This window comes from Punica granatum, chromosome 2, assembly GCF_007655135.1.
Source record: "Punica granatum isolate Tunisia-2019 chromosome 2, ASM765513v2, whole genome shotgun sequence".
NCBI lineage: Eukaryota > Viridiplantae > Streptophyta > Magnoliopsida > Myrtales > Lythraceae > Punica > Punica granatum.
The window spans coordinates 8,501,351-8,520,115 of record NC_045128.1 but is presented as its reverse complement, the minus strand read 5'-3'; the positions used below and the strand labels follow the sequence as shown (position 1 = coordinate 8,520,115).

At 37.8% G+C, this 18,765-nt stretch overlaps 2 protein-coding genes across 8 annotated transcripts in view; one reads left to right on the top strand and one right to left on the bottom strand.

Moving 5' to 3' along the window:
• LOC116196432 (calcium-transporting ATPase 10, plasma membrane-type) overlaps nt 1-12,639 on the top strand; it is a 29,751-nt gene extending 17,112 nt beyond the window's left edge. For 3 of the 7 annotated variants that reach the window (XM_031526148.1, XM_031526146.1, XM_031526147.1), the window contains 34 exons: nt 2,388-2,542; nt 3,085-3,201; nt 3,304-3,343; nt 3,909-4,015; nt 4,117-4,248; nt 4,378-4,467; nt 4,881-4,950; nt 5,163-5,233; nt 5,315-5,398; nt 5,517-5,594; nt 5,680-5,751; nt 6,158-6,241; nt 6,356-6,438; nt 6,543-6,651; nt 6,743-6,798; nt 6,925-6,967; nt 7,056-7,139; nt 7,441-7,578; nt 7,661-7,726; nt 7,838-7,936; nt 8,572-8,682; nt 9,000-9,170; nt 9,315-9,374; nt 9,655-9,819; nt 9,946-10,062; nt 10,200-10,298; nt 10,486-10,623; nt 10,807-10,907; nt 11,132-11,177; nt 11,257-11,391; nt 11,635-11,742; nt 11,832-11,923; nt 12,042-12,164; nt 12,246-12,639. In XM_031526148.1, coding sequence (XP_031382008.1) covers nt 2,396-2,542; nt 3,085-3,201; nt 3,304-3,343; nt 3,909-4,015; nt 4,117-4,248; nt 4,378-4,467; nt 4,881-4,950; nt 5,163-5,233; nt 5,315-5,398; nt 5,517-5,594; nt 5,680-5,751; nt 6,158-6,241; nt 6,356-6,438; nt 6,543-6,651; nt 6,743-6,798; nt 6,925-6,967; nt 7,056-7,139; nt 7,441-7,578; nt 7,661-7,726; nt 7,838-7,936; nt 8,572-8,682; nt 9,000-9,170; nt 9,315-9,374; nt 9,655-9,819; nt 9,946-10,062; nt 10,200-10,298; nt 10,486-10,623; nt 10,807-10,907; nt 11,132-11,177; nt 11,257-11,391; nt 11,635-11,742; nt 11,832-11,923; nt 12,042-12,162 — 3,234 coding nt within the window. In that variant the 5' untranslated portion in view covers nt 2,388-2,395 and the 3' untranslated portion in view covers nt 12,163-12,164; nt 12,246-12,639. Of the gene's footprint in view, nt 1-2,097; nt 2,251-2,317; nt 2,543-3,084; nt 3,202-3,303; nt 3,344-3,908; nt 4,016-4,116; nt 4,249-4,377; nt 4,468-4,880; nt 4,951-5,162; nt 5,234-5,314; nt 5,399-5,516; nt 5,595-5,679; nt 5,752-6,157; nt 6,242-6,355; nt 6,439-6,542; nt 6,652-6,742; nt 6,799-6,924; nt 6,968-7,055; nt 7,140-7,440; nt 7,579-7,660; nt 7,727-7,837; nt 7,937-8,571; nt 8,683-8,999; nt 9,171-9,314; nt 9,375-9,654; nt 9,820-9,945; nt 10,063-10,199; nt 10,299-10,485; nt 10,624-10,806; nt 10,908-11,131; nt 11,178-11,256; nt 11,392-11,634; nt 11,743-11,831; nt 11,924-12,041; nt 12,165-12,245 lie in introns of those variants that run through there. The other 4 variants (XM_031526145.1, XM_031526142.1, XM_031526144.1 and 1 more) reach the window with 2 other exon arrangements.
• Nucleotides 12,640-13,068: 429 nt separating this feature from the next.
• Nucleotides 13,069-16,494, bottom strand: LOC116196433 (choline monooxygenase, chloroplastic). Its single transcript, XM_031526150.1, has 10 exons — nt 16,113-16,494; nt 15,979-16,024; nt 15,658-15,793; nt 15,179-15,253; nt 14,869-15,084; nt 14,547-14,642; nt 14,268-14,389; nt 14,063-14,156; nt 13,775-13,825; nt 13,069-13,683 (listed from the first exon to the last, which is right to left on the bottom strand). The coding sequence occupies exons 1-10, from the start codon at nt 16,411-16,413 to the stop codon at nt 13,546-13,548; spliced, it is 1,275 nt and encodes a 424-aa protein (XP_031382010.1). The 5' UTR covers nt 16,414-16,494; the 3' UTR covers nt 13,069-13,545.
• Nucleotides 16,495-18,765: the final 2,271 nt, after the last annotated feature.

Sequence of the window (18,765 nt, the reverse complement as noted above, 5' to 3'; positions counted from 1 at the left end):
ACGTTCAAATGTAGTTATGAATATATACAGTTGATGTATATTTATATATCTTGTTATTTTTTTGTTAATATATATTCCAAAATTTCATTTTGATATGAGAATATACGCATGTTTCTTTGCATATTTATGGCCTATCTGTGTTGGAAAAGATGATGATAAAAAAGAAATATACGGATGTAGTGAAAGCAATAGTTCCTATTTTGATATTTGGTATTTTTTTTCTTTATTCCACTTCTATATGTTGACATTTTTACACTAGAAATCATATTTTTATTGGAAATCAGTATATATCGTGCAATTTTTAAATAAAATAATTATCAATTGAAATTGGCATATGAAATTCTTATAGTTAAATCTTTTAATGTCACACCCCTCTCTTATTAAATTCGTGCAAAAACTTCTGAGCTTAATTTCACTTGTGAGTGAGAACGAGTGCAACAATAGGGTAAACCGATTACCGGACTTCAAGTTGCTCATTCCAATACTTCTCGTGCTTATAAAAAGCCTATCTTCAAGTTAAAAAAGATTACTCTCTGAGGGACTCAGGTACGACTGTAAGAGCCATTTCAATTTTTAATTGTTTCTTTCAAAAGGCAATAGACTCTTTTCTTGTGGATTTCAAGGACCGCGACGACCGACCTCACCGACCATGTCGTCTATATATCAGGTCGTAAGCTGAGGTGTCTAGGTACTTATTGTCGTTTCCCTTACAGAGTTTTCGGAATTATTCACGATTAACTTTTGGCGAAGGTGCTTAGGGTCGGTTTGGTTTTGAAAGGTAAACTTCACTCCATTTTTTTTTTCAATTCATCAATACAATTATTACTTTTCACTAATTTTTTTTCAATTTTCTATCTTAATTACTATTTAATTCAATTTTTTAATACTAAATTCTCTAAATTATTAATTACTTTTTTCGCAAATCAACAGCACAATCATTATTATTATTTTTATTTTCAATCTCACTATTACAACCTTACTTAAATATATATATATATATATATATATTTTTCACTAATATACTTATTTGTGTTTTACCTATTTTAATGGGAATAGAGTTAAATTTCGTAATTTAACTCTATTGCCAAACGAATCTTTAGTGATTTGGTTCCTCAATAGGTTATTAGGTCGCAATCTTATAGTAGTGCCAGCTTAAGCCCGCCGAGACCTTTACAAACGAAGTTTTTGCATCATTTATCAAAATACTGGAAATCAATATAGTTGAAAATTAGAACATGCAACTGCCGTCTCGAGTTTGGTTTGCTCCAGAGGGGGTTCCTATGATTATTTCAAATCCGTTTTTCACATGATTAGATATTAAACTATGCGAATGAACGTAGAATCACATTAAAATTGTTCTAATCTCCGGCACTTGTACGAGATGTTCTTCAAGATGTCAAAAGATGTTTTGATTTCTAACTGCATTCCAGTACTTAGCAAGTGGTTGTTCTCTAATATATTTTGTGACATAGTTGAACTTGATTGATGATGATGATGATGATGATTCATTGACATTGTATATGTTGAGTTGGGCAGATGATCACAACAATTCCACTTTCCGAAAACAATCTCCATTTGCCACTTGGTTCGTGAGATTGTTGATTTGTTAGATAGCGCGTTGTATGCAAAATGTGGTGCTTGGGGAGCATTTCTCAGTGGACAAAAAAAATATGTGGACTGCACGATGCGAAAAATATCTCTTGGACGGTGCTTTCGCATCTGCACTTTGGGTCCGTGCGATGGGTCAAGCTCGAGCTCATTAGGTTTACATATTATTAATTAATTTAGTTATAATATAATATAGGATAGTATATATCCATGTATTCGGGGAGAAGGCTGATGCATGTGCAGGGCTTCTTCACCTTTCGCTGGTATAGTAAAAACCCGGTCAAAATCCGAATGAAATGACGGTAAACCTAGAGCGATGATTTTCGGCAGTGGGCTGGGTTTGGCTGTCTGTGTTCTGACGTTTGAGCTTCTACAATTTTCTCTGCTGGACCATTGTGAAACGAGCTGCTTCCTTTTTTTTTTTTTTTTTTTCCACTGAGAGTGTCTGTCTTTTTCCCATAGAATAAAAACCACTGAAAAATTACTGTGGAAAGGAAAAGTTGCTGGCGTCTGTCGAGGGGTGGGGGTCTGTCGAAGTCGAACGGTGTTTTCTTTTTCACTGCCTTTTGTGGGTGGGGCGCCGCTAAGATATAGATCTGATCTCGGCCGTTTGTCGTTCCGGGGTCTCGGCCGTTTCTCGCTGTAAGACTGTAACGTGTCCTTTCTAACTGCCATTAATGGGGGATTGCCGACCGATTTCTGGTGACAGTGTGTGTGTTAATCTCTGCGGAAGAAGAGAGTGACTTGAGTTTCTGACGGTGCCATCCCTCCTGCGACAGTTGAAGATATGGATGATAACAAAGGGTCGCCGTACCGGCAGAGGCGGGACATGGAAGCCGGCGGGAGCCGTTCCGATGACGTATATGATGATTCCTCCGACACCTTTTACATCCCCAGCAAGAACGCTCCGATAGAGCGGCTCAAGCGATGGAGGGTAACTTTCCTTTTTCTCTTCTCTTCTCTCCTCTCCTTCCCTTTCTCTCCTTTGCTCTCCGTGTAATGTTGCCTTTTCTTTTCCCCCTTTTTCTGGGCCTACCGCAGCATACTCTTTACTGTTTGTTAATGGAAGGAGGCATTGAATAATCGGAATAAGAAATGGCATAAAGCACTGGAGACATATAATGTTCACATAATTAATGGGTATATGAATCTCTTGAACTGGATACGCAACTACCTTTTAATTTTTTTCTTATAGTAGTGCCTGGTCATGTTGAATTTCCAAGCATTTATTCGGGTACAGATGTGAATTAGCATCGTCTGTTGACTCTATGTGGCATTCTGGAAGTATGCTGATTGATTTATTTTGGGTAACAACAGTTAAATGTGCTTCTATTCTTGCCAAATTATCAACGGGCTTAGATTATGAACTGAACTGAACTTGATTTTATTATTCACCTTTTCGTTTCCTCCGTTGATAAAATTTATCAAGAATCTTATAGAACTGTAAGCTCATTGCATTGAATTTATTCCTTGTAGCAAGCGGTATTGGTTTTGAATGCCTCTCGTCGATTCAGATACACGCTTGACTTAAAGAAAGAGGAAGAGAAGCAGCAGACACTGAGGAAGATTAGGGCTCATGCTCAGGCTATTCGGGTAAGTAATCTATTTTACATTGTAATTTTTTTTTTCCTGAGATTTAGTGTTTTGCTCGCCTGTGTTTTCCGTTTTTCTAATTTTATTTCTCCATCATTTTAGGCTGCACATCTTTTTCAAAATGCCAGAGGACCAACTAATGGTACTGCTTCTCCTACATTTGTGCATTTGTTCTCAATCATGAGATGAAATTGGTTATCCTTGTTAGGTAGTTCGGTTGCTGTTACTAGTAACTTTCTATTAGTTGCATAAATTGTTGTTGTTCTTTCGGCATGAAATGAAATGTTTCCGAGTTTAGATTGTTGAGTTTCATAGACTAACAATATGTATGTTTAATGTCTTTCTAATTCTTACTACACAGTGCCTTCTTCTTCTAGTCTCCTGGATTTCCTTCTTTGCCTTGTAGGAGTTGAAAGAACGAAGACGAACAGAGAGAATATTGTGTCTGCTATTAGGATGTCTATTGTGATTTTTTCTACAATCTTAGTGGTATCAGTTTGTTTTAGTATAAATAGTTTTTGGGTCCCCTTGAAAGCCCAGGTGCTGTCTCTTGTGGGATGATGTTTTACCATATTGCTACACTGTCTCTCTTTCTGAAGTTGGTGTCTTTTCTTAGAGCTGGTTCCACTGCTAGTTCTGCTTTTGCCCTTTGGTGTTTTTACTGTTGATATTTCTACTTACATTGGCTTTTAATTTTGTTTTATTAGGAGCTATAATACCACCGATTCCAAATGGTGATTTTGGCATTAGTCAAGATCAACTTGTGGTCATGACAAGAGATCACAGTTCTGATGCTTTGGAAGAATATGGAGGGGTAAGCGTACCTTGAGAAAATCATTTCTTCAGTACTCTAACTCCAATACTTAAGAGGGAAAAAAATGATTTGTGCCATTGATTATATAATTTGGATATTAGGTTGAGGGGCTATCAAAGCTGTTAAAGACGAACTTAGATAAAGGTATACATGGAGATGATGCAGATTTGCTGGCTAGAAGGAATGTCTTTGGCTCAAATACATATCCTCGAAGGAAAGGAAGGAGTTTTTGGGTAAATTTTCTTTCCAATTTTACTTTTATGATAAATTCTTTAGGGACCTAGATTTTCATTCTGGGTGTGATGTTTTGCCTGCAAAGGAGATAACATTTATTAACAATATTATATCTGTCCATCTCCCAGATGTTCCTTTGGGAAGCTTGGCAAGATCTTACTTTGATCATATTGATCATAGCTGCAGTGGCATCTTTGGTACTGGGAATTAAGACAGAGGTGAGCTCTGTTACCTGATAGTAGTGCTTTGGAGTTTGGTCTTGTTCTCCTTTGGGTCTTTCAGTTTTTTGCTCATTAAATAGTTTATCTGTGATTTAACTTGTACACAGTGGAAAGAGATTGATTAAATAGAAATGTAGTTGTAACCTGAAATTTGTGAGACCTATCTTGAGGAAAAATGTCTGTTTTTGGTGCAAGGATGTATGCAAGGATGTAGAGTAGGATTTCATGAACTAAACCATGTCAACTATCAGAAGTTCATCAAATCCTGATATAGCGACTAGCCTATGTCTTTGATAGCTCTATTAAGCATGCGGATGAAGTATTCCTTCAATTGTAGTATGCTTATGAACATGCTATCATGTGGTTGAGGATGCATTTGCTATACTTCCCATCCTTTTTCCTTTTTTCAGGGTATTGAAGAAGGGTGGTATGATGGTGGGAGCATTGCTTTTGCTGTTATTCTCGTCATTGTCGTTACAGGTATTAATTTCCTCTTAGAATTAAAACCAGTAGAATCTGCAACTGGCTGTCTCAATGGCACGAAAGTTTTCATGTTGTGCAGTCAAATTTGATTATCTTATCTCAATATTGATAAGTTGTTGAGCCATGTTTTAGAAGGTTATATTTATATGTTGATAAATGCATGACTTTTTGTTTTGGTGGCAAAAAATCATTAATTCAATATTTTGCAGCTATAAGTGATTACAGACAGTCTCTTCAGTTTCAAAACTTGAATGAAGAGAAGAGAAATATCCATCTTGAGGTATATATATCTGGCCTTTAATTGCTCCATGTGAAACTGTCGTCCTGTCTCCATGACATACTTTCAAGTTTGTATTGATAGGTCGTTCGAGGCGGTAGACGAGTTGAAGTCTCAATATATGATCTTGTTGTCGGTGATGTTGTGCCTCTTAATATTGGTGATCAGGCACGTGAATTAAGCTACTTTTGCTTTGCTTTGGAAAGGCAAACTATATCCAGCCTTCTCATTATGCTCACATTTATTTGCATTTTGATATGATTCGATGTTTATTAACTTTTGGTAGGTTCCTGCTGATGGGGTCTTGATATCTGGCCATTCTCTTGCAGTAGATGAATCTAGCATGACAGGAGAGAGCAACATTGTAATCATCTGCTGCATTCATGCTATGATGATTTCATGACTCCTTTCTTTGGTTATTATTTTTAATTTTTACTTCTATATTGTAGGTCCACAAGGGCTCCAGGGATCCTTTTCTGATGTCTGGCTGTAAAGTTGCTGATGGTAGTGGCACTATGCTGGTAATAATGGCTCGTATACCTGTTTAATTTTTACCTCGGGGCAGTTTTTTAGTTCGAGGCGATTGTTGTTTCTTTAATATATGTTTATTTATTGTCAGCCTCAAAAGCTAATTTAATTACAGTAGCTTTATACACCCTAAACAATGCTTTGATAAAACTGCCAGCTTTTTCTATAACCAAACCATCTCTTTTAATTCTTGGATATGGAATGCTTATGTTAAATGTAGATGGAATATCAGAATTGCTATGAAATCTCTCGAGAATGTTGAGATATATTCTCTACATAACCATTAGGAATTGAATGTATAAACTTATATATTGTTAATCTTCCCCATCAAGTTGAGTTGCTTTATTGGTGCCAAATGTCAATCCGTGCTCTTATTTGTCTGATCTTTGTTACTTCCAGGTCACAAGTGTTGGGATTAATACTGAATGGGGGATGCTTATGGCCAGTATTTCAGAAGATACTGGAGAAGAGACGCCGTTGCAGGTAAACTCTCTTCTTCTGATAAATTATATTTGTAAGCCAGTATGAAGAGATTAAAATTTATGTGGTGGAAATGAAAATTTCGACCTTTTACAATTTGCCTTGCACATGTAATAGGTTCGCTTGAATGGTGTTGCTACTTTCGTCGGTATTGTTGGGCTGACAGTGGCTGTCTTTGTTTTGGCTGTTCTTTTGATCAGGTAAATTGGATAAAGTAAAAAGCTTTTCAGCAATCTGCTGTTTTTTATTCTTGTTTCTAGCACCTTTCCATAATGGTAATTGCTGGATTTAAAATATTTTGCAGATATTTCACTGGACATACTAAAGATCCAAATGGTATTGTTCAGTTTCGAGCGGGGAAGACTAGCGTTAGTGATGCAGTAGACGGAGCTATCAAAATTGTCACTGTTGCGGTATGTGCTATTTTTACCGGTTTTGCATGTTACACGAATTTAAGGTCACACTGTTACTTTGTTGTTCATTTCTTAATATGTGAAATTTCAGGTCACAATCGTAGTTGTTGCAGTGCCTGAAGGGCTGCCTTTGGCTGTTACATTAACGTAAAGTTTCTGCCCCTTTTTTATTATTTACTTTTTACTTGAAACTCATGCTCACCTGTAATTTTCCGGATTGATATAACTCGCCAATCTAATTAAATCTTCATGACCTTTCCTGTGATTAAACAGACTTGCGTACTCAATGAGAAAAATGATGGCCGACAAAGCCTTGGTATGGTGATGAAGGTTCAATATGTACTGATATGACCTTGGGATGAGGCTTAGGTGCACGAGCATTTAATGTATGAGTGACGTTGCAGGTGAGAAGACTCTCTGCCTGTGAGACTATGGGATCAGCCACTACCATATGCAGTGACAAGACTGGAACCCTGACTCTGAATCAGGTTAGTTTCCGACAATTTAACTATTGTTTTAGTTTTGAATGTTGGTTTGCCAGCCACAACAAAAGTTACGTCAGCAGATGATCCATTATTGGTTCCAAGTTGTTCATCGTAATTTGAATGCATGTGTGTTTTGATCAAGTACCTGGACATTTATTTAGCTCGTTTTATTTGAAAATGTAAAACTCAGTTGTCTGACTTACCAACTTGGTTTGTTTCTAACTTCAATTAATCTATCAATATGCGAGGTTTCTAGCCAAAGTCTGTATTCCTCTTGTAACTTTAATTGCCTTTTCTGATGCAGATGACAGTGGTTGAGGCTTATGCTGGAGGAAAGAAAATTCACCCTCTAGATAGTGCTTCTCATCTACCTTCTACTCTGGTTTCTCTGCTTATTCAAGGCATTGCTCAAAATACAAATGGCAGTGTATATACACCTGAAGTAAGTGTAGGATTCATAGCAGAAGATTTGTTTTGTTAAACAGGCCCTGTTCTGAAAGAATTTTCTTTACCGACTTAATCAGGGTGGGGATGAGGTTGAGGTCTCCGGTTCACCGACTGAAAAAGCCATACTTCAGTGGGCCTGCAAGGTGATTGCTTTTCATTTTTGCAAGCTCTAACTGATGAGATCTGCCTACGTCATTTCTTCTTTGGTTTAATGATATCATCAATTAAAATGTCTGTTCAAACTTCACTTGCAGTTAGGAATGAACTTTGACGCTGTTCGGTCTGAGTCTTCGATTATTCATGTTTTTCCATTCAACTCAGAGAAAAAACGTGGTGGAGTTGCTATAAGGCTGGTAAGTTCCCTTCTAAATTATCCTGTATGCTGAAAGAGTTCTCAAATGTAATAGAAACATTTGTGGTTTTAACTAATTAACTAATTCGTTTCTGTTTCAAAGATGTAGCTCATATAGAGTTAGAAACATGTTTTGATAAGCCCCAGAATGAGGTAGCTGGACCAGTTAAATTTATTCAGGAAGATATGTTTTGTTCATAGTCCATTTCTTTTAGATCCAATGGTTTTAGCTCTTGATTTTGTGATGATCGTTATTGATTTGTCTAGAGCATTGGATTGTGGAAGTTACTCGGCTTATTCTTTTTAATTCTAGATCTAAAAGTGTACGAATAATCCTCTAGGAAGTTTAAGAAGGTTTTTGCTTCTGAATGTTTTGGGTCTTACGACTGCAGTATCTTTTCCATTGTTTAAAACTGGCATAAAATAAGCACCTAACCTTGCATTTGGGTGTACGACTTCAAGTTGCATATTCGTTATCTTGAATTAAATGTTTGACAGCGAGATTGTCCCTCTCTTATATCAGCTCTGTCATGTCAACTGCAGCTTCTCTTGTATATTGTCAGACTTCATAATGTCATGCACTTTCCCTGTATGGAAGATTTAAGATGTGCTATTTTCTTATCTTGATGCGTGCAGCCTGATTCACAAGTTCATATTCACTGGAAAGGAGCTGCTGAAATAGTTTTAGCCTCATGTACCCAGTACATGGACTCCAATGATCAACTGTTAGCGATGGATGAGGAAAAGGTTAGAATAGAGTTGTCTTTTTAGTCACAAGTACTCGAGTGTTTGCCATATACGGTATCAGCCTTTTCTCTGTTATGTTGAGAGAAACATTTAACATTTTTTCTTTTTGCATGCATAGAGCATTTCAGTCTTTTTAGTTAAATTGTACAAATTCTTCAAAATTTCGCAGATATTTGAACTTAAGATAGACTATACTGATGGTAGTGGTAGGCCATATGTGAACCATATGTTTTATCTTGATAGTTTTGTCTCCGTGTAAACAATTTATGGATCATATCATCGGATACTTTTTAACTGAGCTCTTCCTTGATATGCAGATGGCGTTTTACAGGAAAGCAATTGAAGATATGGCTTCTGGTAGTTTAAGATGTGTTGCAATTGCATACCGAACATGTGATCCGAAAGATATCCCTAGTGATGAAGAGCAGTTGACTAAGTGGGCATTGCCAGAGGACGAGCTCATTTTGTTGGCTATCGTGGGCATAAAGGTATCTTTCACTAGCAGAGAAGAGAATGGTTGAACACGAGTAAATTTTACTATTAACTATGTATTTTACTGAGACACTGCTCCTTGTGAGAATGTTGCAATTGGTGAAATCTGGTATTTCTTACAATTTTATTTTCAAACACAGGATCCTTGTCGCCCTGGTGTAAAAGTCGCAGTGCAGCTATGCCAAAATGCTGGAGTGAAGGTACTTTTCAGTGTGGATTTAATCATCACTTAAAAAACTTTATTTTCTGTTAACAATTACCGTTTGTCCAGTGATTAGATATGGAGCTCCTTTGGCTGGTGATTGTCAATCGTGGCTGCAACTACATGAATTTTTGAGCTTCTTATCTTCTGCTCCTTGTTTTGTTTAATAGTATATAAGTCTGTTATTGGGCATGTGATGTTCTAGAGGTACACTTGGATATATAAAGTATATTCTTGAGCCTGTTAAATATTCAAAAGCACTATCTTCTGATGTTTAGGTGCGAATGGTTACTGGTGACAATCTTCAAACTGCCAGAGCTATTGCTTTGGAATGTGGGATACTTGGTTCAAATGGAGATGCTACGGAGCCGGATCTTATTGAAGGAAAATCATTCCGCGCATTGTCTGATGCAGAAAGGGTGCAAATTGCAGAAAAGATATCTGTATGTCCAACAGAATTGTGCATTCTAGTCTTTTTGTAATAGGCACCTTATATTAATGCATATATTCATCATTCACGGCAGTTTGGCATGTGCATTACATGATAAACTACTATCATACTGGTCTAGGTGATGGGACGGTCTTCCCCAAATGACAAGCTTTTGCTTGTTCAAGCGCTGCGAAAGAAGGGACACGTGGTTGCTGTGACCGGAGATGGAACTAATGATGCTCCTGCTTTACATGAGGTATGGAACTATGGAAAGACCTGATTGCTATCTCCACTAGTGGTTTTTCTTTCTTCTATCATCACTATATATTCCTGAATAGGGCTGTATGTCATTTGATCTAACATTGATGCTGTTCGGCTTTTGTTCGATCTCAGGCAGATATTGGCCTTGCGATGGGTATACAAGGCACAGAAGTTGCCAAGGAGAGCTCTGATATTATCATCTTGGATGATAATTTCGCTTCTGTTGTGAAGGTGAGAGTACCTTTCATTATTGGTAATAAAAGAGAGATGGTGGATATCAGAATAAGTTAGTCCTATAAAAGTGATTGTAAATGTAGAACCAGGGCTGATGTTGGTTGCCTCTTTTTGAGAGATGAATCTTTTGCTAAGTTTTGATAGTGGGATCATTAATGATCTTCACTTTGTCTGCTGGTTGCAGGTTGTTAGATGGGGCCGTTCTGTTTATGCAAATATTCAGAAATTCATCCAATTCCAGTTGACGGTTAATGTGGCAGCTCTTATTATAAATGTTGTGGCTGCTGTTTCTTCCGGTGATGTTCCATTGAATGCTGTCCAGGTTGGCTCTCGCTTTCCCCTCCCCCCCGCCCCACCCCACGGCTTTCTCTCTCTCTCTCTCACGTGCACGCACAAGGGCGTGGAGGCAACCTAGCAAACTACAGCTCTGAGCCAAATACGTGATCATCAGTGTTCTGTTGTTTTTGTAATCCGGATTGAGCTAATGTACAATTGACTTCTGCAGCTTCTGTGGGTCAATCTTATCATGGACACACTCGGAGCACTGGCATTGGCCACGGAACCACCGACTGATCATTTGATGCATAGGTCTCCAGTGGGTAGGAGGTATGGATTTGTTCATCTTCTGAATTTTGCTTCCCTTTGTTATTAAGGTTGGACATTATTGACATCTTGTGCTTTCCACTGTTCTCTTTCTAATGAACTGAACTAGGCATATCTCATTGACCTAAAATTTATATGGAAGAGAAAAAGGAAATGAGGCATCTCTTTGACTCTTTACTTTTTGGATGTTATATGTGCTAATATGGTCCTATTTTCTTAAATTGTAGAGAACCTCTCATCACGAATATCATGTGGAGAAACTTGCTCATTCAGGCACGGCTTCTTTCCCTTTCTCTACTCATTGGATAGCCCATAATTCATAGAATGCTAACTTAGGTTGTGACTTTGGCAGGCCGCTTATCAAGTTACTGTCTTGCTGATCCTAAATTTCCGAGGCCGCAGCATATTGAACTTGCAACATGATGATAGTGCTCATGCTAACAAAGTCAAGAATACTTTGATCTTCAATGCATTTGTCTTCTGCCAGGTAAAGCTTGTTTTTTACTCAATGGATCAACATCCGCTTCAAATTTTAGGTTGCATAAAGTGAAAGAGAAGAGACAAGAAAAACAATTGTGAGCTAGTTATCCACTTGCGTTTTTTTGGAGTGTACTTTGGTTACGGATACAGTTTGCATATAGTTTAGTTGATGCGTTGGATTTTCGTTATTTTCAGTTTCATAAATTGTTTATTATATAAGACAATGAGATCCATACCATTCCTATTGCAGATCTTCAATGAATTCAATGCGAGGAAACCCGATGAGTTCAATGTGTTCAGTGGGATCACTAAGAATCACCTCTTTGTGGCCATTGTTGCTGTGACACTAGTACTTCAGGTGAGCTGAGTTCATGTCCTGGTTTGGTTTGTGATTTCTATACATTTTATCTTTTTCGCCCTTATCGACCTCTCATCGTGCCTGTATAGGTGCTCATCATTGAGTTCCTTGGGAAGTTCGCTTCGACTGTGAGACTTAACTGGAAGTATTGGATAATATCAATTGTCATTGCTGCCATCAGGTTAGTTAACAACATGATAACTGAGCCTTCTATTCTTATAAAACCTCGTCGTACTTACTAACACGGGTTCGTTCTATTATTTTCCCTCTTTTCCTGCTCTGTCCTTGCTGTCTACCAGTTGGCCCCTTGCCCTCGTTGGAAAGCTCATACCAGTCCCAGAGACTCCGCTTAGCAAGTACTTCTCTGGACCATATCGTCGCTGCACGAGGATATTACGGGGTCGTCAGAGAGCTCCATAAAAGTAGGGGCCTTCTCTAAATCTCCCATTTTCGCCATTTCATTTACTTCGTTGTCTTCAGTCTAACATATCTTTCTTTTCCAGGTTAGATTTAGGTCACGGGCTCGACAAAACAGATACTGAAGCAACGTTATGTACAACCCAGGCTTCTGCAAGCTCTTCTATTTTGGGCTTGACAGATGGATCGTTCGTTGCAGGAATTGGATTTACAGTAAATGATCGTCTTTTGTGGTTGAAATTCTTGTTGGATTTCTCTATTTCCCGTCTTTACTGTGAATATTTTTCTGCTTTAAAGGGTTTCTAACAAGGGAAAATGTGGTCACTGTTTCTAAAGATCACGTTTGTGCTGCTAACCTGATACTTGCAAGTTTGATGGTTTTTTATGAAAACGATTGTACATTGTTTAATGCAGTTTTTGTGAAAACGATTGTACATGGTTTAATGCAGAAATTGGGATACTATGGTGTCTTTTGTTCTATACTTTTTAAGTTGTTTCTGATGTCGGGGTGCTGGATTGATTAGGATTTAAAGTGGATGTGCAATTATCCACCAGAATACGTGTATGGTATTAGTCTATCAGCGCAATGTCTGGATAGTACGTCAGACTTTGCTCTGCGGCTTTGGTTTTATCATCGACGAATAATGTGCCCCCAATCAGGTCAACTTTCAGTGAGTCACATCTAAAGCCAATGCGAGGGGTTGAACCAATTTTCACAGACAGCACCATTCGGGTCCCCATCCATGCCCGCATCTTATCAGGGCCTTGGTCCCCTTAAGCTTTTCTATTGAGTGGTTTCTGGTGTTTGTTAATCTTCCAATTCATTTCATGCACCTTTCTCTGATCCGAAACCCGGTAATTGAACCCAAGTAACGAGCTGGCGAAATCTGTTACAAGGAAAAAGTATAATTAAGGGAAATAAAGGTGTTAGTAGTCTGTCCAAGCATTATTCGATCTTTCAGGCTCAGGCATAGAGCACACCGATGATGAATGTCTCTGCCTGCTGGACGGTTGGCCATGGCAGTGCATTGGTCGTATGCTATCGACCCTGGCTTACAACTATGGCCCAATCTTTATCCCATCATCGATTCACAAACTACCAATGAAACACGTACAACCAGCAAGGTATTTATTGTTCCATCCTGGACAGAAAGCACGAGCAGATGATTCTCACAACCAAGACGTCCCGGTATGGCATTTTAAGAAATGGAACTTCTAGCTTTTACGTGACACTAACCCTTTGAATTGGTTAGCTTGGATGGAGGGAAATGAAAAGGGAGGGAGAGGAATCCTGTATGGGGTTTTTCAAATTTCTCGTACGAGTTCTCTTCCCCTCCATTTCTCTCCAAACCAAACGAAGGTTAAGAACAGACCGGTTCAGTGACTTCACTCTTTCAGCTCGCTATGAAGCAGGCAGTGGAAATGGTGCATTGCATTCTCTACGGTAGGGGCATATCTGCCGCTGCAGTAAGCTGGAGATTCCAGGCCCCTCTGAACCCCTTCACAAAGCATAACATCTTCCATCTGCAATAGTTTTAGAAATAAGATTTACTGATCCTGATAACCTTTTTTTTTTTAAGATCTTATGGCTGAGATTGGTGTGGTGTTCTTGTACCTGTACTCTTTCACTATCTTGGAGACTTTTCGCAATGAAGTCTCGGTCATCCTGGAATCCAAGAGAAGAAATTAGTAGCTTAAGAAAAAAAAAATGAGGCTTATTACGAATGATTTTTCTATAGAGTCCAGCCTTGTCTACATTGCATTGAAAATTGGGAATAGATTGTATGCTCTTAGTGGAAATGAGTATTTTGCTAACGATTCAGTGTTCCCTTCTTGCCTCTTCTAGGTGTGTTATAAGCATGATTTTGGGCATATTACATAGCCTAAGCAGGCATCGGATCACCTTCAGATGATCTTCCAGGAAATAATCGAATATCACTCTGCATTTCCTCGGCCCGAGTGGGAGGACAAGATTGGTGTCCATCCAGGGTCCATACCTGCAAACTCCGTAAATTTTAATTCATTAGCTTTTTGCTTTTTCATTTTCGCAATAAAGAAGAGAAGATCAACTGCTCGTCAAATCTATTAAGCAACATAACAATACTGACCTATTGATCATGAAGTTTGGATAAATGAAAGCATAGAGAGCTTTGGAACCAAGGCGATCATAATCATCCTGAGCATCAGCTGTGCCACCTTCACACCATTGAATGCTTACCTTTTCATAGATCTACACAATATAAAGCAGTAACTTATGAATGTAACCATTCATTCAATTAGAGGGATTGATGATCTAAAGCATAAATAATGCCCTGATGGCAAGAAAGTGAGACAAGTAATTTTGCCAGCGGACAATTTGAAATGTGAAAATGTGATGCAGGACTTACGCATGTTGAGTAAGAATCGAGCTTGAGGTTAGATGCAAGCCCCTTGTGTGCATATGGAACATGATAGCCACCATCTAAATAGTTGTCACAGAAAACCTGCAACAAAAAATAATGTCACTCAAGTGAGTCAAAATCCTAAAGTTACTCAGACCCTAAGAGAAAGATTACGACATTTGCTTTATCCAAGAATCTTCACAGCATGCATGCTAAAGTTCTTCACCAATGACTTCTGGGATCAGATCAGCATGAAACATCCAGGAACTAATCACAAGCAAACAATTGGCTCAAAGTCCAACTCATATCAGCTTCTAAGGCAGCGTACCTTCCAGTTACACTCGATGGTGTATTCACGCCTACATATATAGGTGAGTGAAGAATCAGCGACGCCATTCATGCTCAATATATTTGAACAACTACCAAGCCATTCATGAGACACGACATCTCCATCTACCTCCAGCTGAGATGAAGCGTCTTTCTCCAAATTCAGGAGAACAAATGGTCCCCATGTGGCAACTTTTATGGGTATAAGCCCAAACCCCTACCTTCCAAGAACAAGAGTAGTGCAGTTATTCTCCATTTGCAGAAAGGGGGGGAATTAGTAAATGGAAAACCCTGAAGATCTGCAGGCATACATTTACATTGAAATTTTTAATTCCCTTGATTCTAGTTGCCTTGAGAAGATCTCCATTCAGCCCATAAGTCCACCCCTGGAGGAAGTGATAGTTGCCATTGTAAGTCTCAATTCAAATTAGATCATTAACAGGGCTGCATATATCATCTGCATATCGCATAACTTTTTGTGCCCAGACTATCTACTTGTAATGTAGATGGAATGATTCACTCATCTATTAATCACAGATAAGATGTCAAGCTAGCCAGTTTGCTATGCATAAAAGTAAGTTCAGTGTCATGAGAATACTTTTAGAATGAAGACGTGGAGATCTTTTATTCAGAGATCTACCAAAGAGCATTACTTTAAGAATAAGACACCGAACAAGTTCATTGTACTCAACTCAATTGCTCTCTTTGAGCATTAACATATTGCTAATGATATCTGTTACTAGGCAAACAAAGCCAGACAAGATGTCGTGAATAGCGAGAGTGAACTAACATGATACGGGCAAACAAAGCAAGACTTGTTGCCGGTTCCGGACGCAAGAAGTGAAGCATGGTGGCGACAAACATTGTGAAAGGCATGGACTTTTCCATTATCATCTCGACACACCACAAATTCTACATTTCCCAATCTGCAGCATTTAACCTTCGTTTGGTTTTTAGAGTTCATGCAAGAATTCGAAATAAATAAATAAATAAATTAAAAGCAAAGAAGGAAATTGATAAGTCACATATTGTCGAGGGCTGCTAACAGCCACTTCACCATTTCTACCAGAACATCAAATTATTGAAACCGAGGATAAGGTTTCTTTTATACCTGCCAGTGAAGAAATCATGAGGTAATTTGATCTGCTCAATATAACCTGACAATTTTGAAAAACAGAGCACCAGTTAATCATCATGTAAGTAACGGTTATGTGGAGAACAATAAGGTAAGGCAAGCAAACCAACCGACAGCCTGCCAGCCCCTATAGAAGACACGGTCCAGCTCGAGGTCGAAGAACGACTGCTCAGTATACCACGAGCTCGGCGGCGTGGCGGCCTCCTCGATCGGAATCTTTGGGTCGAAGTCGTCTATGGTCGAGACTGCCGCTCCCTTGGAGGTGGCGCGGCGGCCAAAGATTCCACCAGGAGTAAAGGGAATCTTCCGGTTGTTTATGAAGCGACTGCTGCTGTTCAGTGAATTTGGACAGAGAGTGGAGATGCGGGGCTTCATGGTGGATGATGATGGAGTCATCGTCACGGTCGCCATGGCTGCTCGCTGCTATTGCAATGAGAGCTCCGCCGGAGCAACCGATGCTCTTTGTTTGTTCTTTGAGTTTAGCAATTTCAACTTGGATTTTTATTTTTATTTTTTTTCTGGGTAAGCTTATTTTTTAACTAGCAATTTTAAAATTTGAAGAAATGGAAAGTTAAATCCAATCTAATTATTTAATTACACAGAACAGAATAGGAAACAAGCTGGGGAAGCATATATTCAAGCGAAAAAAAAAAGGACCTGGGAAAGCATATGGAATTAAAAAAAAAAAGCACAAGTGATGGATTTTTCAATTTTTCTGTTTAATTTTTAGGATTATTTAAAAAAAAATTTGTGCAGGGCCTATTCGGCCAATTACTGTGTGCCACGTGGTGAGGTTAGCCACGTCGGCTCGGTTAAGGTGACAATTCAACATTTTCCCATTAAAAATGCTGAAGAAATTAAACCAATGCAGTGTCAAATGTGATACAATTCATTGAGTCTGTAAATTGCCTTTGGCCCAAAAAAAAAAAAAAAGGTGCTAAACTAAAAATTGAACAAAAAGTGGACAGCTTTTTTTTTTTTTACCCATTTATGTTAATATATTTCAAGTGTTTATCCGAAATTCTACAGCTCGTATGAGTTGGTGACTTTATCCTTCGGAGACCTTACAGGCTTACACTCTGTAGGACGCCCTTCCGATCAAGTATGAAGGTGGCTGGTGGTCGAAAATTAAATTCGACAGTAACTCCTTGAACAAGCCTGATAGGACTAGTATTACTCTTGAGATGCTACCTACCCTGGCTTGCTTTTTTTTTTTTTTTTTTTTTAATTATCCTTCTTCCTCCTGCGGATTAAGGAGCTTTGAGGACATTATGTGGTCTGAAATGGGGATTCCTTGCGTGTTATCTAATGGGCCCAATTGAAGTCCAAGTGGAACGGTTCATGAATACGATGCCAACATCACTTCATTTTTCCTTCTCGTATAATTATGGACCTTTCTTATAATTAAGGAGCATATAAAACATGAGAACCGTATTAATATTTTCACTAGTTCATTGGACCCGTGTGTTGCACTGATTTTATAAAGAAATTTTATTATAAGAATTTAAATATAAAAACGCAAGTTGCTACCATTTTATAATTTATAGTAGTGTAATAGAAAATTTGTTTTTATACTATATAAACTTCAATACGGTAAAACCACACTATATATTAAGGTTTGGAGTTTGAGTTTTCATTAATACTAAAAATTCATATTGGGAGAGTTTTATCTCTTAATAGGTCGATCCAGCTTAACTTGATTAGTCGGGATTCAATTGAACTTATGCATATTGATAGTTCATAAATAATTAATATTAGTTTCAGTATTATTTCATCATCCAATAATTGTTCTGCCTCTACTAATTTTCACTCTCCTCGAGCAAAATCTTATACATTCTATTTCTACTAAAAAACCAAATTAAGTTCATTCTTTTCATTGAAAAAGTACATTTAAGATTCGGTTCACTTTGCAGATTCATTAATTAGTTATATAGGCCTTCAAATATAATTTACTGAAACTTAAAAGGTAATAGTATGCATGTCTCATGATCTTTATTTTGCATGGGTAAAATCTTTTTAAAACCTCATTATCGAAAAAAAAAGTCTTTTTTAATACCTAAAATTTCGAACATGATTGGTTATATTATATTGATGTTATTGTCCACTCATTTGAATTCCAACACATAAGTAATACTCAATTTTAATTTCAACTTGTGAGATTTTCAAGGGATCATTACCGTCTAATCTAAAATGTTAATATTAATTACCGTCATCATAAAGACCCCATCAAAAAGGATGAAAATGGTTTCGTTTCAATATGATATCAAAGGAACCCTTCACAAAAGACACGTCAAATCCAGTGTTTAGTATGGTTCATCACATTATAATGTACGCCCATATCCAGTGCATAGTAATTAAGCTGAATTTGAAGATAACAAATTAAATTATTAGTTCTGCACGACTGTAGACTGTAGTAAGAAAGTGAGAAACTAATTTTAGGCAAACTAAAGGAACTTTTGAGAAGAGTGAATTTTCATGTGAAATCTAATTACAAAGCTTATGTAACTAATTCACTAAACTACAAAGAAATTGAAAGGATGCAGCTCATCTATTTTCTATGCGTAAGAAAATGTCAATATATTAATTCAAGTAATCCATAATATCTGTCAAGGCTTAATTCGGCGTCAATAGAATTTCTAGCAAGGGGATAACTGGAATTTGTTTTAACAAGTACCTTGGGCATCAAGAATGTTGTTTCAGGGTGGTAGTCTCAATAGAATTTGGAGTAGGAAAATATGAAGATCACAGATGGAAAGATCAACC

What these genes read in the sequence shown, in the direction of transcription:
- LOC116196433 (XM_031526150.1), bottom strand. Translation starts at nt 16,413, where the DNA reads ATGGCGACCGTGACGATGACTCCATCATCATCCACCATGAAGCCCCGC. An exon ending in CATGATTTCTTCACTGGCAG is followed by an intron (nt 15,794 to 15,978) that starts GTATAAAAGAAA and finishes TAAATGCTGCAG; the next exon opens with ATTGGGAAATGTAGAATTTG. An exon ending in TTAAAAATTTCAATGTAAAT is followed by an intron (nt 15,085 to 15,178) that starts GTATGCCTGCAG and finishes CTTGGAAGGTAG; the next exon opens with GGGTTTGGGCTTATACCCAT.